At 40.6% G+C, this 27,465-nt stretch overlaps 2 protein-coding genes across 2 annotated transcripts in view; one reads left to right on the forward strand and one right to left on the reverse strand.

Annotated features, from left to right (window-relative positions):
• The window catches only part of LOC138855524 (anoctamin-3-like), a 95,564-nt gene extending 89,701 nt beyond the window's left edge, over positions 1 to 5,863 (reverse strand). The window contains exon 1 of the mRNA XM_070105292.1: positions 5,727 to 5,863. The gene's annotated coding sequence lies outside the window, so the exon portion shown is untranslated. The remainder of the gene's footprint in view (positions 1 to 5,726) is intronic.
• Positions 5,864 to 10,550: 4,687 nt separating this feature from the next.
• LOC128702492 (histidine triad nucleotide binding protein 1) lies at positions 10,551 to 22,635 on the forward strand. The gene is made up of 4 exons (XM_053796752.2): positions 10,551 to 10,682; positions 12,475 to 12,711; positions 16,493 to 16,565; positions 17,692 to 22,635. The coding sequence occupies exons 1-4, from the start codon at positions 10,587 to 10,589 to the stop codon at positions 17,781 to 17,783; spliced, it is 498 nt and encodes a 165-aa protein (XP_053652727.1). The 5' UTR covers positions 10,551 to 10,586; the 3' UTR covers positions 17,784 to 22,635.
• The last annotated feature ends 4,830 nt before the right edge of the window (positions 22,636 to 27,465 follow it).

Here is a 27,465-nt window from a genome sequence, read left to right on the forward strand (position 1 = left end):
GGCAACATTTTCGAAGATGGTACTTTTGTTACAAAAAATGCGATGTCTATTAAACAAAGACATCTCCATCTCCCACTGAGGCTGGGTGACCTGAAAAAAGAAACATTTTTCACCATCATTCACACTATGACTGATGATGCATGTTACAAAAATCTACCAGCTTGTTCCTCGCATAATTACAGTGGTACCTAGGGATATGAACACCTCAAAACTTAACAATTATGTAAGTGCTCTTGTAAATGTACTTTTGGGGGTCTGAAACGGATTAATCTAATTTACATTATTCTTTATGGAAACAAATTCGTTCAGTATCAGCACTCGAACAGCCTTCTGGAACGAATTAAGTTCGTATCCCAAGGTACCACTGTATACAATGCCCTTAGGGCAGAGAAAGGACTTATGGTGTTTGACAACACTTTGCATAACTTAAAACAAATTTGATTAGGTCTAGTACATGTGGAATGAACTATTGTTGCTACATAAGTACAAGAGGGACCCACTTTACGATGGTTCACTAATACAGACATTTTAAATTACACAAAAAATTTGTTTATACAGCTCCTGATTCACTATTACGGCATCCGCATGCCACTCTGATTACATCCTCCATGAGCTCCGCATCTCTCTATTAGTGTTTTCAAGTTATTGCGTATTTTATATGTACTCTGATGATTGTACTTGTGTGTATGTACCTAAATAAACTTACACACTGTGTCTGCGTGCAGGTACACAGTAACCCGTAAACGGTCCAAGCAGATCTACGTTCACATGTGTAGTGCTCCAAAAGTAGATCTACGTTTTTTTTTTGACATTTTCAAATATAACAAAAAAAAAGTATATGAAAGTTTTTTACACATTTTCAAATGTAAAAAAAAAAAAAAAAAAAAAAAAGATCTACTTTTTTTACATACTTTCAAATGTTGAAAAAACGTATACAGTGGACCCCCGGTATTCGATAAATCTGGTATTTGATGCATTATATAGCAAAAAATTTTCCTCGGTATTCGATTGAAAACCCGGTATTCAATACGATTCGTACGAGACGTGTCCACGTGTGGCCTGAACTGCCCCTTGTGTGCCAGTGTTTACAAGCCAGCCAGTGTGTGCGCATCTAAGGATACATTCGGTACATTCCATATTATCCATATTATCACTGTGTTTGGTGCTTGTTTCTGCAAAATAAGTCACCATGGGCCCCAAGAAAGCTTCTAGTGCCAACCCTTCGAGAATAAAGTCGCTAATGACTTATGAAATGAAGAAAGAGATAATTGCAAAGTTCGAAAGTGGAGTGCGTGTGTCAGAGCTGGTTAGGTTGTACAATAAACCCCAATCAACCATCTCTACTATAGTGACCAGGAAAACGGCAAGCAAGGAAGCTGTTCTTGCAAAAGGTGCAACTGTGATTACGAAACAGCGACTGCAAGTGTTAGAAAATGTTGAGAGATTGTTATTGGTGTGGATAAATGAAAAACAGATAGCAGGAGATAGCATCTCTCAAGCGATCATTTGTGAAAAGGCTAGGCAGTTGCATGACGATTTGGTAAAGAAATTGCCTGCAACTAGTGGTGATGTGAGTGAATTTAAGGCCAGCAAAGGTTGGTTTCAAAGATTTAAGAATCGTAGTGGCATACATAGTATGATTAGGCATGGTGAGGCTGCCAGTTCGGACCAAAAAGCAGCTGAAAAGTATGTGCAGGAATTCAAGGATTACATAGACAGTGAAGGACTGAAACCTGAATAAGTGTTTAATTGCGATGAAATAGGCTTGTTTTGGAAGAAAATGCCAAGCAGGACCTACATTACTCAGGAGGAAAAGGTACTCCCAGGACATAAGCCTATGAAAGACAGGCTTACTCTGTTGATGTGTGCTAATGCTAGTGGTGATTGCAAAGTGAAGCCTTTATTGATGTATCACTCTGAAACTCCCAGAGCGTTCAGGCAAAACAATGTCGTCAAGGCTAATTTGTGTGTGCTGTGGAGGGCAAACAGTAAGGCATGGGTCACTAGGGACTTTTTCTATGACTGGTTACACCAAGCATTTGCCCCCACTGTGGAAAATTACCTAACTGAAAAGAAATTAGACCTTAAGTGCCTCCTGATATTAGACAATGCTCCTGGTCATCCTTCAGACTTGGCAGAGTGACTTTCTAGGGACATGAGCTTCATTAAGGTCAAGTTTTTGCCTCCTAATACCACTCCTCTCCTGCAGCCCATGGACCAGCAGGTTATTTCCAACTTCAAGAAACTGTACACAAAAGCTCTGTTTGAAAGGTGCTTTGTAGTGACCTCAGAAACTCAACTGACTAAGAGAGTTTTGGAAGGATCACTTTAATATCCTCAATTGTGTAAACATTATAGGTAAGGCTTGGGAGGGAGTGACTAAGAGGACCTTGAACTCTGCTTGGAAGAAACTGTGGCCAGAATGTGTAGACAAAAGGCATTTTGAAGGATTTGAGGCTAACCCTGAGAATCCTATGCTAGTTGAGGAATCCATTGTGGCATTGGGGAAGTCCTTGGGGTTGGAGGTTAGTGGGGATGATGTGGAAGAGTTGGTGGAGGAGGACAATGAAGAACTAACCACTGATGAGCTGCTAGATCAACTTCAACAGCAAGAGGCCAGACCTGAGGAAACTGGTTCAGAGGAGGGGAGAGAGAAATTGAAGAAGTTGTCTACTTCAAAGATTAAGGAAATGTGTGCAAAGTGGCTTGAAGTGCAAACCTTTTTTGATGACAATCACCCTAACACAACTATTGCAAGCCGTGCTGGTGACTATTACACTGACAATGTTGTGAAACACTTTAGGAAAGTCATAAAGGAACGAGAGGTACAAGCCACTATGGACAGATATGTTGTGCGACAGAAGTCCAGCGACTCTCAAGCTGGTCCTAGTGGCATTAAAAGAAGGTAAGTAACCCCAGAAAAGGACTTGCTACATCAAGTCCTAATGGAAGGGGATTCCCCTTCTAAACACTAACACCTCTCCCCTCCTCCCATCCCATCAATCATCACCAGATCTTCATTAAAGGTAAGTGTCAATTATTTTATTGTAATTGTAATTATTCTATTGCATTAAGCTTAATATTTCATGTAGTAAAAATTTTTTTTTTTCATACTTTTGGGTGTCTTGCACGAATTAATTTGATTTCCATTATTTCTTATGAAGAAAATTGATTCGGTTTTCGATATTATCGGTATTCGATGAGCTCTCAGGAACGGATTAATATCAAATACCGGGGGTCCACTGTATATACGTTTGGACCGTTTACGGGTTAAAATCACTACGAGTGTCTCACTAGTATTGAAGATGCCATAATAAGAATAATATTCATCACTCCAAGACGCTTTAAATGTCGAATATTACGTTATAGACATTTTCATTAATGCACATTTATGACATTTTTCAAAATTATATAAGAAAAGTGCAACATATATGAACAAAATATATACAGTCATAGTAAAACAAACGTAATTGTGAGGTGTGGTGGGCGGGCTACCACACCTGACGCCATACAAATACTACTCACCTCTCACCCTACATTAAGACTAGAAATATATCAACGTAATGAATCTACTGTATTTGCACTTTATTTTTTTATGCCTAGTTCTGTGGCTAATATACGACTGTAAACGTGTTAATCACGCATTTATATACATTTAAAAGTGAATAAAAGGGCGATTCGCTTTACAGTGACGGCATGGAACCTAACCCGCCGCATAAGCAGGTCCCTCTTGTACACAGAGTTATAAACAATTATAATCTGTGCACCTGTTATTGTATGCTGATTCTCTCTCTAATGTAACTGTAACTCAGTTTACTTTACCACTGCATCTCCTCTTATTGTAACTGATTTTCACACAGTTGAGTTACTTGGCTATTTTAACTTGTACGGTTTAAATACAGTAGACCCGGCTTTTGGCCGTAACCCGTTCCAGAAGGTTGGCCAAAATCTGAAATGGCCGAAAACCGAAGTACTATTTCCCATGAGAATTAATGCATCCAATTAATCCATCCCAGACACCCAAAAATATTAACAAAAAAATATATTTTATAGAGAATAACTATTGTTGTATATACAGAAAACGAGAAAGATTATTATTATAATCAAAAAGAAGCGCTAAGCCACAAGGACTATACAGACAACGAGAAAGAAATATAAAGCAATAACTTTAACGATAAGTGAACATTACATACCTTTATTGAAGACTCTTTTTGGCACATTGAAGGTGGCGAGGAGCGGAGAGGAAGTTGGGAATCCCCCTCCATAAGGACTTCGGGTATCAAAACCATCTCTAGGGTTACTTCACTTTCTTCGTCATTTAGTGCCACAGTACATTCATTACTTTACCTTAAAATATTTGTAGCCGTAATGTAGGGCGAGAGGCAAGTAGTATTTATTAGTAGGAAGTCAGGGTAGGTAGCGGTAGATGTAGGTACACGTATGTAGCCCCCCCGAGCTACACTACACAGCCATATTATTACCATCGACCGTATGTATCGGTCAAAAATGATGATAGGTAAGTTTATTTAAATACAGGTACACGTAAGTACGTACAATGTTCATAAACAGTAACGTGTGTGTAAATTATTCATAAGGGTAGAAAAAATAACTGAAAGCGACTTATTACCGCTGGGGTTTGTGGCAAAACGTTTCCTCTTATAAATATCCCGAACTGTACGTGTCTTTTTCCACACATATGTGTTACTATGTGATGATAATAGTACTCATGTGTACGCTTACCTAAATAAACTTACACCCGAGTGTCTTAGACAATCCCGACCCCAGACAAAAGTAGATCTACGTTTTTTAATATACTTTCAGATGTTGAAAAAACGTAGATCTACGTTTGGACAGTTTAAGGGTTAAATACCAGTGTGAGGCCAGTAACTGGATGGGTGACCACAACCATACAATATACACCTACAATACCACAGTGTGAGGCCAGTAACTGGACGGGTGACCACAACCATACAATATACACCTACAATACCACAGTGTGAGGCCAGTAACTGGATGGGTGACCACAACCATACAATATATAATACAATACCACAGTGTGAGGCCAGTAACTGGACGGGTGACCACAACCATACAATATATAATACAATACCAGTGTGAGGCCAGTAACTGGATGGGTGACCACAACCATACAATATATAATACAATACCACAGTGTGAGGCCAGTAACTGGACGGGTGACCACAACCATACAATATATAATACAATACCAGTGTGAGGCCAGTAACTGGATGGGTGACCACAACCATACAATATATAATACAATACCACAGTGTGAGGCCAGTAACTGGACGGGTGACCACAACCATACAATATACACCTACAATACCACAGTGTGAGGCCAGTAACTGGACGGGTGACCACAACCACACAATATACACCTACAATACCACAGTGTGAGGCCAGTAACTGGACGGGTGACCACAAAAACAGCTGTAATAAGGGAACTTCAAGTTAGAGTGTCAGGGGGCGACTCCCCACATATTTCCCCCCACATTCCCCCCTAATCACCCATTTCCTCCCCCGGGTGTACTTATCAAGGACAGTGTGGTGGTGGTGGAGGTTCGTGTACTTGTTATTAACAGTGAAACTACCTCGTGGGGTGAAGTTAAGGGGGCGTGGTAAGGGGGGTTATGAACCATTATACCCCCTTATGTGCCCCCCGTGGGGCCCCCAGGGGGGGCGGGGGTGCCCCGGGGGTGACCCACCTGGTGGTGGTGTTGGAGCAACAACAGAAGCACCACAATAACAATAATAATGTTAGAGGCGCCACCATAACACTGCTGCTCCAGCTGTTATAAACTTCTGTATCTTATATATTAACAGAAGAACAACGGTGTTAAACACGCTTTGATCCCCTATGTTAATGTGCTCTGATCCCCTATATTAATGTGCTCTGATCCCCTATGTTAATGTGCTTTGATCCCCTATATTAATGTGCTTTGATCCCCTATGTTAATGTGCTCTGATCCCCTATATTAATGTGCTCTGATCCCCTATATTAATGTGCTTTGATCCCCTATGTTAATGTGCTCTGATCCCCTATATTAATGTGCTCTGATCCCCTATATTAATGTGCTCTGATCCCCTATATTAATGTGCTTTGATCCCCTATGTTAATGTGCTCTGATCCCCTATATTAATGTGCTCTGATCCCCTATATTAATGTGCTCTGATCCCCTATGTTAATGTGCTCTGATCCCCTATGTTAATGTGCTCTGATCCCCTATATTAATGTGCTTTGATCCCCTATGTTAATGTGCTCTGATCCCCTATATTAATGTGCTCTGATCCCCTATGTTAATGTGCTCTGATCCCCTATATTAATGTGCTCTGATCCCCTATGTTAATGTGCTCTGATCCCCTATGTTAATGTGCTCTGATCCCCTATGTTAATGTGCTTTGATCCCCTATATTAATGTGCTCTGATCCCCTATATTAATGTGCTTTGATCCCCTATATTAATGCGCTTTGATCCCCTATATTAATGTGCTGTGATCCCCTATATTAATGTGCTTTGATCCCACATATTAATGTGCTTTGATCCCACATATTAATGTGCTTTGATCCCCTATATTAATGTGCTTTGATCCCCTATATTAATGTGCTTTGATCCCCTATGTTAATGTGCTTTGATCCCCTATATTAATGTGCTTTGATCCCCTATGTTAATGTGCTTTGATCCCCTATATTAATGTGCTTTGATCCCCTATATTAATGTGCTTTGATCCCCTATATTAATGTGCTTTGATCCCACATATTAATGTGCTTTGATCCCACATATTAATGTGCTTTGATCCCCTATATTAATGTGCTTTGATCCCACATATTAATGTGCTTTGATCCCACATATTAATGTGCTTTGATCCCACATATTAATGTGCTTTGATCCCCTATATTAATGTGCTTTGATCCCCTATATTAATGTGCTTTGATCCCCTATATTAATGTGCTTTGATCCCCTATGTTAATGTGCTTTGATCCCCCATCTTAATGTGCTTTGATCCCACATATTAATGTGCTTTGATCCCCCATCTCAATGTGCTTTGATCCCCCATATTAATGTGCTTTGATCCCCCATCTTAATGTGCTTTGATCCCCCATCTTAATGTGCTTTGATCCCCCATCTTAATGTGCTTTGATCCCCCATCTTAATGTGCTTTGATCCCACATATTAATGTGCTTTGATCCCCCATCTTAATGTGCTTTGATCCCCCATCTTAATGTGCTATGATCCCTCATATTAATGTGCTTTGATCCCCCATATTAATGTGCTTTGATCCCCCATATTAATGTGCTTTGATCCCTCATATTAATGTGTTTTGATCCCCCATATTAATGTGTTTTGATCCCCCATATTAATGTGTTTTGATCCCCCATATTAATGTTTTGATCCCCCATCTTAATGTGTTTTGATCCGCCATCTTAATGTGTTTTGATCCACCATCTTAATGTGTTTTGATCCCCCATCTTAATGTGTTTTGATCCGCCATCTTAATGTGTTTTGATCCGCCATCTTAAATATGTTTTGATCTGCCATCTTAAATATGTTTTGATCCGCCATCTTAATGTGTTTTGATCCACCATCTTAATGTGTTTTGATCCGCCATCTTAATGTGTTTTGATCCACCATCTTAATGTGTTTTGATCCGCCATCTTAATGTGTTTTGATCTGCCATCTTAATGTGTTTTGATCCACCATCTTAAATATGTTTTGATCCGCCATCTTAAATATGTTTTGATCCGCCATCTTAATCCTCTAACCTAATGTTAAAGGCATTTAATTTCAAAAATAATAATTAAAATGCATTAGTGTGATCCAGAGTGTGATCCAGAGTGATCCAGAGTGATCCAGAGAGTGATCCAGAGTGATCCAGAGTGATCCAGAGTGTGATGCTGAGTGTGATCCAGAGTGATCCAGAGAGTGATCCAGAGTGTGATCCAGAGTGATCCAGAGTGTGATGCTGAGTGTGATCCAGAGTGATCCAGAGTGATCCAGAGAGTGATCCAGAGTGTGATCCAGAGTGTCATGCTGAGTGTGATCCAGAGAGTGATCCAGAGTGTGATCCAGAGTGATCCAGAGTGTGATGCTGAGTGTGATCCAGAGTGATCCAGAGTGATCCAGAGAGTGATCCAGAGTGTGATCCAGAGTGATCCAGAGTGTGATGCTGAGTGTGATCCAGAGTGATCCAGAGTGATCCAGAGAGTGATCCAGAGTGTGATCCAGAGTGTCATGCTGAGTGTGATGCAGAGAGTGATCCAGAGTGTGATCCAGAGTGATCCAGAGTGTGATCCAGAGTGATCCAGAGTGATCCAGAGAGTGATCCAGTGTGATCCAGAGTGTCATGCTGAGTGTGATCCAGAGTGATCCAGAGAGTGATCCAGAGTGTGATCCAGAGTGATCCAGAGTGATGATGAGTGTGATCCAGAGTGATCCAGAGTGTGATGCTGAGTGTGATCCAGAGTGATCCAGAGTGTGATCCAGAGTGTGATCCAGAGTGTGATCCAGAGTGTGATCCAGAGTGTGATCCAGAGTGATCCAGAGTGTGATCCAGAGTGTGATCCAGAGTGATCCAGAGTGTGATCCAGAGTGTGATCCAGTGTGATCCAGAGTGATCCAGAGTGTGATCCAGAGTGTGATCCAGAGTGATCCTGAGTGTGATCCAGAGTGTGATCCAAAGTGTGATCCAGAGTGATCCAGAGTGTGATCCAGAGTGTGATCCAGAGTGATCCAGAGTGATTCTGAGTGTGATCCAGAGTGATCCTGAGTGTGATCCAGAGTGTGATGCTGAGTGTGATCCAGAGTGTGATCCAGAGTGATCTAGAGTGTGATCCAGAGTGATCCAGAGTGATCCAGAGAGTGATCCAGAGTGTGATCCAGAGTGTCATGCTGAGTGTGATCCAGAGTGATCCAGAGTGATCCAGAGAGTGATCCAGAGTGTGATCCAGAGTGATCCAGAGTGATCCAGAGTGTGATGCTGAGTGTGATCCAGAGTGATCCAGAGAGTGATCCAGAGTGTGATCCAGAGTGTGATCCAGAGTGTGATCCAAAGTGTGATCCAGAGTGATCCAGAGTGTGATCCAGAGTGTGATCCAGAGTGATCCAGAGTGATTCTGAGTGTGATCCAGAGTGATCCTGAGTGTGATCCAGAGTGATCCTGAGTGTGATCCAGAGTGTGATCCAGAGTGATCTAGAGTGTGATCCAGAGTGATCCAGAGTGATCCAGAGAGTGATCCAGAGTGTGATCCAGAGTGTCATGCTGAGTGTGATCCAGAGTGATCCAGAGTGATCCAGAGAGTGATCCAGAGTGTGATCCAGAGTGATCCAGAGTGATCCAGAGTGTGATGCTGAGTGTGATCCAGAGTGATCCAGAGAGTGATCCAGAGTGTGATCCAGAGTGTGATCCAGAGTGATCCAGAGTGTGATCCAGAGTGTGATCCAGAGTGATCCTGAGTGTGATGCAGAGTGTGATCCAAAGTGTGATCCAGAGTGATCCAGAGTGTGATCCAGAGTGTGATCCAGAGTGATCCAGAGTGATTCTGAGTGTGATCCAGAGTGATCCTGAGTGTGATCCAGAGTGATCCTGAGTGTGATCCAGAGTGTGATCCAGAGTGATCTAGAGTGTGATCCAGAGTGATCCAGAGTGATCCAGAGTGATCCAGAGTGTGATCCAGAGTGTCATGCTGAGTGTGATCCAGAGTGATCCAGAGTGATCCAGAGAGTGATCCAGAGTGATCCAGAGTGTGATGCTGAGTGTGATCCAGAGTGATCCAGAGTGTGATGCTGAGTGTGATCCAGAGTGATCCAGAGAGTGATCCAGAGTGTGATCCAGTGTGATCCAGAGAGTGATCCAGAGTGTGATCCAGTGTGATCCAGAGAGTGATCCAGAGTGTGATCCAGAGTGATCCAGAGTGTGATCCAGAGTGTGATCCAGAGTGATCCAGAGTGTGATCCAGAGTGTGATCCAGAGTGATCCAGAGTGTGATCCAGAGTGTGATCCAGAGTGATCCTGAGTGTGATCCAGAGTGTGATCCAAAGTGTGATCCAGAGTGATCCAGAGTGTGATCCAGAGTGTGATCCAGAGTGATCCAGAGTGTGATCCAGAGTGTGATCCAGAGTGATCCTGAGTGTGATCCAGAGTGTGATCCAGAGTGTGATCCAGAGTGATCCTGAGTGTGATCCAGAGTGTGATGCTGAGAGTGATCCAGAGTGATCCAGAGTGTGATCCAGAGTGATCCAGAGTGATCCAGAGAGTGATCCAGAGTGTGATCCAGAGTGATCCAGAGTGATCCAGAGTGATCCAGAGTGTGATGCTGAGTGTGATCCAGAGTGATCCTGAGTGTGATCCAGAGTGTGATCCAGAGTGTGATCCAGTGATCCTGAGTGTGATCCATAGTGTGATCCAGTGTGTGATCCAGAGTGTGATCCAGAGTGATTCTGAGTGTGATCCAGAGTGATCCAGAGTGATCCAGAGTGTGATCCAGAGTGTGATCCAGAGTGTGATCCAGAGTGATCCAGAGTGATCCTCGTGTACTCAGGTTCCTCCACTTATACTCAACATATAAACATGGCAGCAGCTTCCTGGGGTCTGGTCAGCCTCGCCGCCAGATTTTACATGTTTTCTGGCCGCTGCAACATTGTGAGCCGCTGCAGGTTGCACACGGTGAGGCTGCAACCTCACTTTAACACTTCAACATGTTCATATTGGGAGTGAAGTGAGGAGAAGTGACTGAAAACCCCGAGTCACTCTCGGGTCCCCAGTGTGATTAAAGTTGTTTTTATCCTGTATGATTGACATGACAACCTGGCATGACAACCTGACATGATAACCTGATATGATAACCTGACATGACAACCTGACATGACAACCTGGCATGACAACCTGACATGACAACCTGGCATGACAACCTGACATGACAACCTGGCATGACAACCTGATATGATAACCTGACATGACAACCTGGCATGACAACCTGATATGATAACCTGACATGACAAACTGACATGACAATCTGGCATGACAACCTGACATGACAACCTGGCATGACAACCTGACATGACAACCTGGCATGACAACCTGACATGACAACCTGGCATGACAACCTGACATGACAACCTGACATGACAACCTAGCATGACAACCTGACATGACAACCTGGCATGACAACCTGGCATGACAACCTGACATGACAACCTGACATGACAACCTGGCATGACAACCTGACATGACAACCTGACATGACAACCTGGCATGACAACCTGACATGACAACCTGGCATGACAACCTGACATGACAACCTGGCATGACAACCTGACATGACAACCTGGCATGACAACCTGACATGACAACCTGACATGACAACCTGACATGACAACCTGGCATGACAACCTGACATGACAACCTGGCATGACACCCAACATACCCTAACCTAACCTACTCGAACCTAAGCAAACCAAATCAGTGTTTCACTTTACAGTGATCCTCACTTCACAGCAGTAGCCTTTAACCTGCTATATAAAACTTGTTCTATCTTTTTTATTTTTTTTTTTATTTTTTTTTTTTTTATTTCCAATTTGTGCACACATACAGAGGTACAAAAAAAATACAGATAAGAGCAGTATGCCAAAGCCACTTATACTATGCATAGCATTACGGGCTGGCTTAAAATTAACTTAAGATTAACTAAGCAATGATTATTATTATTATTATAATCAAAAAGAAGCGCTAAGCCACAAGGACTATACAGCGCTGCTACTAAGCAATGATGAATATTGCTGCACACTAACACCACCTTTCAAAGCAGGTGAAATTGCTGACCTAGAAAATGTACAGAGAAATTTCACGGCGCGCAAAACGGAGATAAAACACCTCAATTACTGGGAGCGCTTGAGGTTCCTAAACCTGTATTCCCTGGAATGCAGGAGGGAGAGATACATGATTATATACACCTGGAAAATCCTAGAGGGACTAGTACCGAACTTGCACACGAAAATCACTCACTACGAAAGCAAAAGACTTGGCAGACGATGCAACATCCCCCCAGTGAAAAGCAGGGGTGTCACTAGCACGTTAAGAGACCATACAATAAGTGTCAGGGGCCCGAGACTGTTCAACTGCCTCCCAGCATACATAAGGGGGATTACCAACAGACCCCTGGCAGTCTTCAAGCTGGCACTGGACAAGCACCTAAAGTCGGTTCCTGACCAGCCGGGCTGTGGCTCGTACGTTGGTTTGCGTGCAGCCAGCAGCAACAGCCTAGTTGATCAGGCTCTGATTCCACCAGGAGGCCTGGTCACAGACCGGGCCGCGAAGGCGTTGACCCCCGGAACTCTCTCCAGGTAAACTCCAGGTAAACTCCAGGTAAGTGGGACTCTCCTGTATTTTGTAAAGCGGATAAGTTGTGCTTAGTACAATACTACTTCGTGTTTTAAAGTACTTTTCTTTACAATTTCAGTCGTTGCACTCAAGGAGTGATGAAGTAACTAAGGCTAAGACAGCAACAGCGGCCCAGAAGCTACAACCCACTATCTTTGACAAAATCATTGATGGCTCCATACCTGCGGAGATTGTTTATCAGGATGGCGAGTGCTTGGCATTTCGCGATGTGAATCCCCAAGCCCCGACTCACATCCTGGTGATTCCCAAACGACGGATTACAATGCTGAGCGAGGCCACGGACCAAGACACCTCGGTAAACACTTGTTGCATGGGTTGCACTGCAGTTGAATATACATACAGTACAGGAAACCCTCAACTTACAATATGTTGGGGACCTGTATTGAGTATAATAATGATAAACACAATAATATGTATAATAATTATATACACAGTAATGATATAATAATGATATACACAATAACACGCTCATGCACGCTTGCTGGAAGTCCAAGCCCCTCGCCCACAAAACCTCCTTTACCCCCTCCCTCCAACCTTTTCGAGGACGACCTCTGCCCCGCCTTCCTTCCCCTACAGATTTATACGCTCTCCATGTCATTCTACTTTGATCCATTCTCTCTAAATGACCAAAACACCTCAACAACCCCTCTTCTGCCCTCTGACTAATACTTTTATTAATTCCACACCTTCTCCTAATTTCCACACTCCGAATTTTCTGCATAATATTTACACCACACATTGCCCTTAGACAGGACATCTCCACTGCCTCCAACCGTCTCCTCGCTGCTGCATTTACCACCCAAGCTTCACACCCATATAAGAGTGTTGGTACTACTATACTTTCATACATTCCCTTCTTTGCCTCCATAGATAATATTTTTTGTCTCCACATATACCTCAATGCACCACTCACCTTTTTTTCCTCATCAATTCTATGATTAACCTCATCCTTCATAAATCCATCCGCCGACACGTCAACTCCCAAGTATCTGAAAACATTTACTTCTTCCATACTCCTCCTCTCCAATTTGATATCCAATTTTTCTTTATCTAAATCATTTGATACCCTCATCACCTTGCTCTTTTCTATGTTCACTTTCAACTTTCTACCTTTACACACATTCCCAAACTCATCCACTAACCTTTGCAATTTTTCTTTAGAATCTCCCATGAGCACAGTATCATCAGCAAAAAGTAACTGTGTCAATTCCCATTTTGAATTTGATTCCCCATAATTTAATCCCACCCCTCTCCCGAACACCCTAGCATTTACTTCCTTTACAACCCCATCTATAAATATATTAAACAACCATGGTGACATTACACATCCCTGTCTAAGACCTACTTTTACTGGGAAGTATTCTCCCTCTCTTCTACACACCCTAACCTGAGCCTCACTATCCTCATAAAAACTCTTTGCAGCATTTAGTAACTTACCACCTATTCCATATACTACAGTGGACCCCTGGTTAACGATATTTTTTCATTCCAGAAGTATGTTCAGGTGCCAGTACTAACCGAATTTGTTCCCATAAGGAATATTGTGAAGTAGATTAGTCCATTTCAGACCCCCAAACATACACGTACAAATGCACTTACATAAATACACTTACATAATTGGTCGCATTGGGAGGTGATCGTTAAGCGGGGTCCACTGTACTTGCAACATCTGCCACATTGCTTCCCTATCCACTCTATCATATGCCTTTTCTAAATCCATAAATGCAATAAAAACTTCCCTACCTTTATCAAAATACTGTTCACATATATGTTCAATGTAAACACTTGATCTACACATCCCCTACCCACTCTAAAACCTCCTTGCTCATCCGCAATCCTACATTCTGTCTTATCTCTAATTCTTTTTTTTTTTTTTTTTTTTTTTTTCTTTGCAAGTAGTACATAATAAACCTACTGTACACTTTTCCTGGTATACTCAGTAAACTTATTCCTCTATAATTTTTACAGTCTCTTTTGTCCCCTTTCTGTTTATATAAAGGGACTATACATGCTCTCTGCCAATCCCTAGGTACCTTCCCCTCTTTCATACATTTATTAACCAAAAATAACAACTACTCCAACACTATATCCCCCCCTGCTTTTAACATTTCTGTCATGATCCCATCAAGCGTGCGTGAGCATGTTAGATAGGAGTGAATGGAGACGAATGGTATATGGGACCTGACGATCTGTTGGAGTGTGAGCAGGGTAATATTTAGTGAAGGGATTCAGGGAAACCGGTTATTTTTAATTAGCCAGACTTGAGTCCTGGAAATGGGAAGTACAATGCCTGCACTCTAAAGGAGGTCGTTCGGGATATTAGCAGTTTGGAGGGATATGTTGTGTATCTTTATAGTTATATGCTTCTAAACTGTTGTGTTCTGAGCACCTCTGCAAAAACAGTGATTATGTGTGAGATGAAAGTGTTGAATGATGAAAGTATTTTCTTTTTGGGGATTTTCTTTCGTTTTTTGGGTCACCCTGCCTCGGTGGGAGACGGCTGACTTGTTAAAAAAAAATATACAATACAGAAGAATGTGTTTTTAAGTCGAGGACTTACAGTAATTACCCGACTCGCGTAATCGTGCTATCCTGTCAACAAACCATGGTATGGGTGGGGGTTAGCGCTCATGGCAAGTGGGTCGTAACACTCCAGACCACTGGAATTTTATGACACACTTGTAGTGGGTTCTAACCCCACCTGTACCATGGTTAGTAATTACCTGTTGACAGGTACAGTAGTACAACTGTACTCATGGTGGCATTGTTACAGTAGTACAAGTGTACTCATGGCATTGTTACAGTAGTACAAGTGTACTCATTGTGGCATTGTTACAGTAGTACAAGTGTACTCATTGTGGCATTGTTACAGTAGTACAAGTGTACTCGTGGCATTGTTACAGTAGTACAAGTGTACTCGTGGCATTGTTACAGTAGTACAAGTGTACTCATTGTGGCATTGTTACAGTAGTACAAGTGTACTCGTGGCATTGTTACAGTAATACAAGTGTACTCATTGTGGCATTGTTACAGTAGTACAAGTGTACTCGTGGTATTGTTACAGTAATACAAGTGTACTCATTGTAGCATTGTTACAGTAGTACAAGTGTACTCGTGGCATTGTTACAGTAATACAAGTGTACTCATTGTGGCATTGTTACAGTAGTACAAGTGTACTCGTGGCATTGTTACAGTAGTACAAGTGTACTCATTGTGGCATTGTTACAGTAATACAAGTGTACTCGTGGCATTGTTACAGTAGTACAAGTGTACTCGTGGCATTGTTACAGTAGTACAAGTGTACTCGTGGCATTGTTACAGTAGTACAAGTGTACTCATGGCATTGTTACAGTAATACAAGTGTACTCATGGCATTGTTACAGTAATACAAATGTACTCATGGCATTGTTACAGTAGTACAAGTGTACTCATGGCATTGTTACAGTAATACAAATGTACTCGTGGCATTGTTACAGTAGTACAAGTGTACTCATGGCATTGTTACAGTAGTACAAGTGTACTTGTGGCATTGTTACAGTAGTACAAGTGTACTCGTGGCATTGTTACAGTAGTACAAGTGTACTCGTGGCATTGTTGCAGTAGTACAAGTGTACTCGTGGCATTGTTACAGTAGTACAAGTGTACTCATGGCATTGTTACAGTAATACAAATGTACTCATGGCATTGTTACAGTAATACAAATGTACTCGTGGCATTGTTACAGTAGTACAAGTGTACTCGTGGCATTGTTACAGTAGTACAAGTGTACTCGTGGCATTGTTGCAGTAGTACAAGTGTACTCGTGGCATTGTTACAGTAGTACAAGTGTACTCATGGCATTGTTACAGTAATACAAATGTACTCATGGCATTGTTACAGTAATACAAATGTACTTGTGGCATTGTTACAGTAGTACAAGTGTACTCGTGGCATCACTTCATACTGATTCCTCATCTGTCTAATAAAGCAGATGTACTTTAGTTGTATTATACAGTATTGTATCTTAGGCTAACAATGGCTGGCAAATTATATGAACAAAATATAACTGTTACACTATCAAACATATTTATTTCCAGCTCTTGGGCCATTTGCTGATAACTGTGAAGAAAATCGCAGCACAGGAAAATTTGGACACAGGCTTCCGTGTCGGTAAGGTCCTCTGTGTTGATAACGACACCCTTAAATTCAAAACTACTTCATACTAGAAGGGAAATATTAATAACCTTACTTTAAGGCTAAACAAATATCACTAGTGCTGTTACCATGAGGTGATAAACAGTGGTACCTCGAGTTTCGAACTGCTCCCAACTCGACCAGTTATGCAAGTGTATTATTGTAAGTGCCTTTGTAAGTGTGTTTTTGGGGGTGTGAAACAGATTAATCTAATTTACATTATTCCTTATGGGAACAAATTCGTTCGGTAACGGCACTCGAACAGCCTTCTGGAACGAATTATGTACGAAACTCAGGGTACCACTGTATGTTAATCATGGCTTGTGTACATAAGACGCACATTGCTGGTTATGATATTGTATCATGAAGGTGTTTTCTCCAGCCCCAGTATGTCTTAATTACACATTTGTTATACTTTACCTTTGTATTACCATTCTTTATGGTGTTTACTACAGGCAAGGAAGGGATACCATGGTACCACTGAAGAACACTTAAGTGGAGCTATCTTCACATCACCATCATGGCACTTCCCTCATGGAAGGAAGGGGTACCATGATGCCACTGAAGAACACTGACAGTAGAGCTGTCTCCTGATAGTATAGTTGTACTATCAGAGGATAGTAACCTGCCTGTGGCCTGGTGGCTAAAGCTCCCGCTTCACACACGGAGGGCCCGGGTTCGATTCCCGGCGGGTGGAAACATCTCGGCACGTTTCCTTACGCCTGTTGTCCTGTTCACCTAGCAGCAAATAGATACCTGGGTGTTAGTCGACTGGTGTGGGTCGCATCCTGGGGGACAAGATTGAGGACCCCAATGGAAATAAGTTACAGTCCTCGATGATGCACTGACTTTCTTGGGTTATCCTGGGTGGCTAACCCTCTGGGGTTAAAAATCCGAACGAAATCTTATCTTATCTTAACTTAGTGGAAGATGACTGTTGTGCTATTAAATCTAATTTTTTTTTTTTCTTGAGTGCATAATTTCAAGGCAGGATGACCCCAAGAAGAAATCACATTCACCATCATTCTATCAACGTCATTTTTTTACATGCACATTGGTATTAAAACGAGCAGATTAACCTAGTTTTGGTATATCGTTCCAGTGATCAACAATGGAAGTGACGGAGCACAGTCGGTGTATCATCTGCACCTTCATATACTGGGAGGGCGGCAGATGAAGTGGCCTCCTGGCTAGTGCAAGATTAACAACTTCTCAAGACTCGTGTGTCAATTAATGAGTCAAAATTTCGAGTTATGCGACAAAATAGTCCAGTGGACAAAATTATCTACAAAAATTTTATACATTGCTTCCTCAATTCAGTTATTTATATTTTTCTTTTTTTTAGTGCCGGCCATCTCCCGCTGAGGCGTGGCAACCCTACAAAGGAGAAACATAATACTTTCCTAATTTTTGCATTTAGATTTCAACATAAAGTTATTGTACAGTCACTGTATGAAATTTGATGCTGGTGAAGAGATCAAACTTGATTGATGCTGGTGAAGAGATCAAACTTGATTGATGCTGGTGAAGAGATCAAACTTGATTGATGCTGGTGAAGAGATCAAACTTGATTGATGCTGGTGAAGAGATCAAACTTGATTGATGCTGGTGAAGAGATCAAACTTGATTGATGCTGGTGAAGAGATCAAACTTGATTGCTTCCCTTGTCAGTTCAACATTTACGATTGCTTCCCACTCCCAGGGCACTTCCAGTTCAACACTTATAATTCATATTAAAAAGTGGATAAAAATTCTTCATACACCTGAGCATGTTGATGTTAAAAATGCCGCTAAAAATTTACTTACGCTGTGGCATTGTTCTAGATCACTATCCCTTCAGGGGAGGTTCCTTCACACTGGCGAGGGGCTCTTGATCTAGGGAATTGAATCTGTGCTCCAGTTCCCTAAATTGAGTCTGAATACCTTCCATCACCCTCCTTCACCCACAGGTACTGTATAACCCCTATGGGTTTAGTGCTCCCCCATGATTATAATAATCTAGATCACTATAAAGGCCTTAATCAGAGAGTTGACTATACAGGTACTTCACAACGTATGGTGGTGTTATGTTCCAACGAACCCATAATAAGTTGCAAATATCCTAAGTTGAATATGGATGATAAGTAAATAAACAAATAATTGCTGGAACTGGCTTAGCGCTTCTTTTTGATTATAATAATAATAATTGCTGGAACTAAATACCAGTATCGAAAAGTAAATAAATGAATACAAGTTATGGACTTGCCACCTTCATGTTGGGTAATTATCTCAAGTTTTATTTCCAAAGTAAAGTAGTACCTCGGGATACAAACTTAATTCATTCCAGAAGGCTATGCAAAAACTCAATGCACATAAAAGGCCCTAAAATCTGGGATTCATTACCTGTAAATATAAAAGAAACACTACCTGTTTATAAATTCAAGTCTCTTCTCAAAGATCACTTACTCACTCAAAACCAAATAAATACTGAATAACTGAACCTTATAAATTGTATATCCTAAATGTTACTCACAATTATATCACACAAATGTTAAACCTAGGACCCAATCTAACTTTATTATTTTTTTAAATACACTACCTAACAGAATACTCCATTCTACTGAATGAACAGCAATGCAAGCAACCATATGACCTGTCTTTGTAATACTCACTTGTGCTTTATTGTTATCTGTTTACAATAATGTTTTATAACTGATTACATCATTGCTTAGTTAATCTTAAGTTAATTTTAAGCCAGCCTGTAATGCTATGCATATAAGTGGCTTTGGCATGCTGCTCTTACCTGTATTTTTTTTTGTACCTCTGTATGTATGCTAAAATTTCTAAATAAATAAATAAATAAATAAGGCTGTTTGAATGCCGATGCTGAACGAATTTGTTCCCATAAGGAATAATGGAAATTAGATTAATCCATTTCAAATCCCCAAAAATACACTTACAAAAGCACTTACATAAATACACTCACATAATTGTTCGAGTTTTGAGCTGTTCGTATCCCAAGGTACCACTGTAATTGCTTCTTCACCATTGCAAAGTCAAGGAGCACCTGTACTGCAGTAGTTTGTATTTCTTTGTGATGGCTTGGCAGTCATTGAGAGTGACTTAGTTTAAATACTGCAATACATGGAAAAACACCGAGTGACCAGCATCACTTTTACCTTTGGCAGTGTAGCTCCAGTACACACAATCTCCTACTTACAAACAGGTTCGGTTCCTAGCAGCCATTCGTAAGTCCAACGTATGTACGTATACAGTATTGTACAGTAATATAGTAGATGTACGTATGAACAATGAGTTTACCTGGAGTTTACCTGGAGAGAGTTCCGGGGGTCAACGCCCCCGCGGCCCGGTCTGTGACCAGGCCTTCTGGTGGATCAGAGCCTGATCAACCAGGCTGTTGCTGCTGGCTGCACGCAAACCAACGTACGAGCCACAGCCCGGCTGATCAGGAACTGACTTTAGGTGCTTGTCCAGTGCCAGCTTGAAGACTGCCAGGGGTCTGTTGGTAATCCCCCTTATGTGTGCTGGGAGGCAGTTGAACAGTCTCGGGCCCCTGACACTTATTGTATGGTCTCTTAACGTGCTAGTGACACCCCTGCTTTTCATTGGGGGGACGGTGCATCGTCTGCCAAGTCTTTTGCTTTCGTAGTGAGTGATTTTCGTGTGCAAGTTCAGTACTAGTCCCTCTAGGATTTTCCAGGTGTATATAATCATATATCTCTCCCTCCTGCGTTCCAGGGAATACAGTTTTAGGAACCTCAAGCGCTCCCAATAAGTGTACATAGTATAAACATATGTGTCAACACATGAAAAATACATACTGTATACTATTAATAAAACATGTCTTATATATGAAATAAAGATTACAATGTTTATAATAAAATTAAGACTTCGAGGAAAATTGTTCATGTCGAAAGTTTGCAACACGAATGTTCATATGTCGGGGAGTCTCCCTCTACTGTAAGTTTATAAATTATTAAGTTTTGTCTTTGGATTTTACCAAGATGAATAAACTACAGATAGCGCGTATTATTATTATTATAATCAAAAAGAAGCGCTAAGCCACAAGGGCTATACAGCCAGATGGCGTGTAACTAGAGCCGGTCGAGTGTTATTATATTTTTACTCACGCTCAATGGAATGAGTTAAAGGAGACTTCAAGTAAGGGCTTCAAGCATCGAAATTATTATAATCATAACCAGGCACTAAACCCATAAGGGTGATACAGCACTGCTCAACTATTGAAAACCTTACAAAAATATGTGATAAACAAATTATTGAAGATGATATGTAATAATAATAATTTTATTTTGACATGATACACGTTTGTACAAAGGAGACCCCTCAAGGAAGGTTCCTTGATGTTGGTGAGGGGCTCTTGATTTAGGGAATTGGATCTGTGCTCCAGTTCCCCGAATTAAGCCTGAATGCCTTCCACATACCCCCCCAGGCGCTGTATAATCCGGGTTTAGCGCTTCCCCCTTGATAATAATAATAATGTACAAAGGAGTATAACAATTGAGTGAACATGCCAAAAGCACCTTTATATGCAGAGCATTTCAGGCAAACTTTGGACTAACTTAAGATTAATAAGGCAATACAGTGCAGTAATTTTGTACATGTATAGTCATTAGGTGAGTTACAATAAATACAAGAAAATTGAATATTTTGTTAGTTCATGCTATGTGGCTTTAATAAGTTTGGTAAAGAAGAATTACAATTTTGATTATTAACCTAAGGTGGGCAATGGAAGGATTACACATATTGAGAGTAAGTATATATTGATTATAATTTTTTAACTAAGTTCATAATATTGAGCAAATACATATATAGTTTTTACATATTTATGATGGGCTGGGATAGGTTAAAGAGATAAGGTGTTTTTAACTGTAGTTTTAAAAGTGGTTCTGGAGATTTCTGGCAGAGAGTTCCAGATTTTGGGTCCTTTTATGTACACTGAGTTTCTTAAAATTATTATTATTATAATCAAGGGGGAAGCGCTAAACCCGGAGGATTATACAGCGCCTGGGGGGGATGTGGAAGGCATTCAGGCTTAATTCGGGGAACTGGAGCACAGATTCAATTCCCTAAATCAAGAGCCCCTCACCAACATCAAGGAACACCCCTCAAGGAAGGAGTTTTTTAAAAGATTTAGCCTGACACGGGAAATGTCAGAGATTTTTGTGCCTAGTATTGTGTCCACGGGTCCTGTTGCAACTGTCAAGAAAGCGCCTCATGTCGGGATTTATAGAAGAATTGATCGTTCTGTAAATGTAGGTGGCACAGCAGTACGACTGAATGTTTTGTATACCGAGTAGGTTTAGGTCTTTGAAAAGTTTGAGGGGGGGAGGGTGTTGTGTAGCTGTGGACTGTGTGATCATTCATACTGCAGCTTTTTGTTGGGTTAATATTGGCTTCAGGTGATTTGTCGTTGTGGATCCCCAGGGACAGTTCCTCACCTCAGAGTAAACTCTAGGCTACATTTCCATCCATCCTGGACTGAAACATAGCCACAGCTTGACAGTAGTCCAGGATAGACAAAAATGAAATTTCCTCTCAGAAGTGAGAGATGTGTGAATTGTTGCCGCCACAATACAGTATTTTTTTTTTTTTCAACAAACCGACCATATACTTAGGCAAGGTGACCTAAAAAGAAAAATGAAAGTTTCTCTCCACAGTATGGTATTGTCATTTATTCTACATTATCTACATGGAAGTGCTAAACCCATGAGGGTCATACATGGCCTGGGGAAATATGCACTTAGATTTGAAATCAAATCATGGAATGAATGCGACTTGAACTCCTCAGTTCAAATCCCACCCATTCCGTGGTTGATTTGCGTGTTATTACTATTTCGCAAATCAGGTTTGATCCAAAGAGGGGAAAGGGAGCAGCATTTCCTGGGATCAAGAGCCCTTCAGCAGTATGAAGGTGCCTCTGAAGGAGGTGGCCGAGGAAGTTCTTCCTAGAATGTGTCTTCAGATATTTTGTAAAATATTTAATATAAATATTGTTCTATATTTATTACAATGTTGGGATATTATAGTTTTGTTGTGTTTATTGCTCCTTCCTACAGTATGTACAGTAAACCCTTCGTATTAAGAACCTTGAAATAATGGGTAGAATCGACTGGGTAAACTGTACTTTTAACTAAATTGAAAATAGTTTATTACAATATCACTATAAATTGTGTGTACACAGTAGAGTACTTTAGTACTCTACTGTGTACCTATTATACCTCTGTGTGCATCTTTCTGTTATTATTTAACATTACAGCCTCTCCTCACTTAGCGATGTACTTGCTTACCGATGACTCAAACTTATGATGAGCTCTCTGACCAGTGTGCATACCTAAATAATGTATATTAGAGCTGATTTCTTCTATTCTGTTTATTGCAATATACAGTACACTACTGTATAAACATTTAAAACTATACCAGAAATATTATTAATGGTGTAAAGGTGACATTAAAACAATATCAAAGATGGTTGACACAAACCCACTATTATAGTATGTGCCTCACTTAGTGACGAATTCATTTACGGACGTGGTCTTAGGAACGGAACTCCGTCGTTAAGTGAGGAGAGGCTATACAGTGGACCCCCGGTTAACGAACTTTTTTCATTCCAGTAGTATGTTCAGGTGCCAGTACTGACCGAATTTTTTCCCATAAGGAATATTGTGAAGTAGATTAGTCCATTTCAGACCCCCAAACATACACGTACAAACGCACTTACATAAATACACTTACATAATTGGTCGCATTTGGAGGTGATCGTTAAGCGGGGGTCCACTGTATTCTGAATTAAAGGATACTAGTCAACTAATGGCGGAGATTAAGTAAGTTTAGCGCTTGATTTTTGATAATAATGATCTGCTATTAGTTCTGTATATTAATGGTTTATTGTGTGAAATATCAAACTTTCTATACCACCTCTTGTTGACTTTATATTTTGTGATAGGTGTTAAGTTTGAAGCTATCAGTTAAGCTGACATCACAGTTTAGATGTTTCTCCAAACTGTAACATCCTTGGCCATCCTGTAGCGTGCAGACACTGTAGTTACCACCTGAAAGACTCAAGTGTACCTCCTTCTTATCTCTGGATCTTCTCATGTATATACAGTGGAACCTTGGTTGTCGAACTGAAGTTGTTCCGGATGCCGATTTGACAACCAAAATCAACGACAACCAAAGCAATTTTTTCCATACCGAATAATGTAAATAAAATTAATCAGTTCCAGACCCAAATGACAATATAATAATTTATTAATAATAATGTACTAACTACTATATAAAACAATGTATAAAATTATACATCACATGGAAACTGTAAAAATGAATAATAAATGAAAATTTAACTGCCTCTTACCTGTCAGAAGACCTGGAGTTTACCTGGAGAGAGTTTCGGGGGTCAACGCCCCCGCGGCCCGGTCTGTGACCAGGCCTCCTGGTGGAAGAGCTAATAACAAAATTGTAGCAGCTTCAAATCTTGCGGGAGAAAGCTGATAGGCCTACATGTGAGAGAATGATGGGTCTGCATGGTCAGTGTGCGCAGCATAAAAAAAAAAACCAGCAGCACGCCGTGCATGAGAAAAAAAATAAAGGACTGTTTTTGGTTTAAAACGGCAACTTTGCAGTTTATTTTTCTATGGCATTTATGGTTACATTCTCAGTTTCTTGGTCTCATTTGACAGAATGGAAGATATATTACAGAAATAGAGATGATTTTAAATGGTTTATGAACTAAAAGTAGCGGAAATGTTTGATATTTGCCGATGTTCAAGAGTAAACAAATCACGTTGTGCATCCAATATACATCAACTGGTGGGTCTAATATGCAGTCACGAATGTGCTGATATTACTTATACAATTATTACAATAATGCAGTAGTCTGAATAACAGTAAATCTATTTTTTGTGTGAATAAGAATTCAATATGAAAATCCCCTCAAGGGAGGTTACTTGGTGCTGGTGAGGGGCTCTTGATCTATGGAATAAGGATCTGTGCTCCAGTTCCCTGAATACCTTCCATCCCCCCTATAGGTGCTGTATAATCCCTACAGGTATAGCACTCCCCCACTCACAAACTAGTACAGTATTTAGTCACTTAGTATTTAGTCAACTTACTCCACAATTTGTAATAATTTAGGGTTAAGAATTAATCTAAGTTTGCCCGAAATGCCTAGCCAAACTAGGTGTTCTAGTGGCCCCCTTAGTATTTAGTCAATTTACTCCACAATTTGTAATAATTTAGGGTTAAGAATTAATCTGTAATTAGTATTTTATTACATGTAAACCACACAATAACCAAAATCTGTAAACCCCGCATTGTAATCCTTATAGAGAATAATCTTCAATTTGATTTGATTTGTAATAACATGTAAACTTTGTATACTGCATAAAAATTAATAAATTTGTATAGTATTGTATAGTGCAGGAATCCCGACCTTTTAGTGTGAACGGACCAATTTGAAAAGCTAAATTTAAATTATTATAATCAAAAAGAACCGCTAAACCTACAAGGGTCATACAGCAGGGAATGGGATAGTGCAGGGTTATAGAGTAGAGCTTAATATAACCCTTAAACTGTCCAAACGTAGCTCTACGTTTGCACACATTTGCACTCCGACCTTGATTTTCTCAATAAGAAACCAAGTAAAAAGAAACGTAGATCTACGTTCGGAGCGCTATGCAAGCAAACATTGATCTATGTTTGGACAGTTTAAGGGTTAAAGGCAGGCCATATTTTGTAATTTTTATGACAGATAACAATATTTTCTAACTGTTGCCGCTGTGCAGTGTACAAGCTGCAGTGTGAGGGCTGCAGTGTGAGGGCTGCAGTGTGAGGGCTGCAATGTGAGGGCTGCATCCATTTCCTAGAAGGGTCACATGTGGCCTTTCAAATTCAAATATTTATTTCCTTGCAAAGTTTACAATGGTTTACGTATTATAAAATATTAATTACAAAGAAAGCCACTAGCAGGCCTAGGCATTTCAAGCATAATTCTTACTCTTATTTTGATATAGGTTATGGAGCAGTAGATTCTGATATACTGTACATTATTAGATACATAATTAGGTTTATAACAGTGAGGTTGTACAAAACATAAAAATATTTCAAATGGGCCACATGTTGGGGATATCCGTCGAGGAAGGTTCCTTGATGCTGGTGAAGGGCTCTTGATTCAAGGAACTGGATCTGTCTTCCATTTCACTGAATGAAGTCTGAATGCCTTGCATGTCTCAAAGTGCTGCATGACCTCTACGGGTCTAGTGCTCCCCCATGACTGCAATAACAACACAGGTCGGGGGGGGCCCCTGGTATAGTAAATTTGCATAATGTAAGGAACTTCTTTATTCATATGTCCCCTCAAGGAAGGTTCCTTGATGTTGGTGAGGGGCTCTTGATCTAGGGAATTGGATCTGTGCTCCAGTTCCCCGAATTAAGCCTGAATGCCTTCCACATCCCCCCCCCCCCAGGCGCTGTATAATCCTCCGGGTTTAGTGCTTTCCCCTTGATTATAATAATAATAATTTATTCATATGATAACTTAAAACCCAGAGGTAAACTTACAAAAAAAAAATTGTCATTACCATGTTTTTCATATTATTATTACATTCCCCTCAAGGGAGGTTCCTTGATGTTGGTGAGGGGCTCTTGATCTAGGGAATTGGATCTATGTTCCAGTTCCGTGAATTAAGTCTGAATACCTTCCATCCCCCCCACAGGCGCTGTATAATCTTACGGGTTTAACACTCCCCCGTGATTATAACAACAATATTACAATCAAAACTAAGTACTAAACCCACAAGGAGTCAGTGATGTTTACTGTAATGTCTTGCGAACCAGCTGACGTTGGTAAACCTGACCAGTTTGAAGGATGGAACTGGGAGAGAGGACACAGAACCAGCTGACGTTGGTAAACCTGACCAGTTTGAAGGATGGAACTGGGAGAGAGGACACAGAACCAGCTGACGTTGGTAAACCTGACCAGTTTGAAGGATGGAACTGGGAGAGAGGACACAGAACCAGCTGACGTTGGTAAACCTGACCAGTTTGAAGGATGGAACTGGGAGAGAGGACACAGAACCAGCTGACGTTGGTAAACCTGACCAGTTTGAAGGATGGAACTGGGAGAGAGGACACAGAACCAGCTGACGTTGGTAAACCTGACCAGTTTGAAGGATGGAACTGGGAGAGAGGACACAGGTAAATAATACTCGGTAATTACTTTAAATATATTCTTATCACAGACACTTACAGGAATAATGATTTCTAAAACTTGACATGATGATGATGATGATTTTGTGACGATTGTGATGAAACATTCAAGTGTGTTTCAAGAATTAGACAAAGGTTTACTTCTATTAGCTTCTCTTAAGTCTAAAATAAAATTAAAATCTGCATAAATGAATCACATATGTATATCAACTGTCTGGAATGACGCCACTACTACTACTACTACCCTGTGTACGAATGGTACATAATACCGACAAGATGAGAGTAAGACACATGTGCAACATCTGGATATCTTTATTGTAGATGTTTTGCCATCCAGTGGCTTTATCAATACAAATTCTAGGACATAACTTGAAGACAGTAGAACTATGTACAGAACATGAGGTAATCAGTCCCTACTCCTAGGTTGAGGGACTGATTACCTCATCTTCTGTACATAGTTCTACTGTCTTCAAGTTATGTCCTAGAATTTGTATTGATAAAGCCACTGGATGGCGAAACATCTACAATAAAGATACCCAGATGTTGCACATGTGTCTTAATACTACTACCCTCTCATGGCTTACCATCTGACACTATATATACTCGTATCTAAGTTATCTCTGTGTTAGGACTGAAGAAGTCACTCCTGAAA

The sequence above is a fragment of the Cherax quadricarinatus genome, chromosome 98 (genome assembly GCF_038502225.1).
Source record: "Cherax quadricarinatus isolate ZL_2023a chromosome 98, ASM3850222v1, whole genome shotgun sequence".
Taxonomy (NCBI): domain Eukaryota; kingdom Metazoa; phylum Arthropoda; class Malacostraca; order Decapoda; family Parastacidae; genus Cherax; species Cherax quadricarinatus.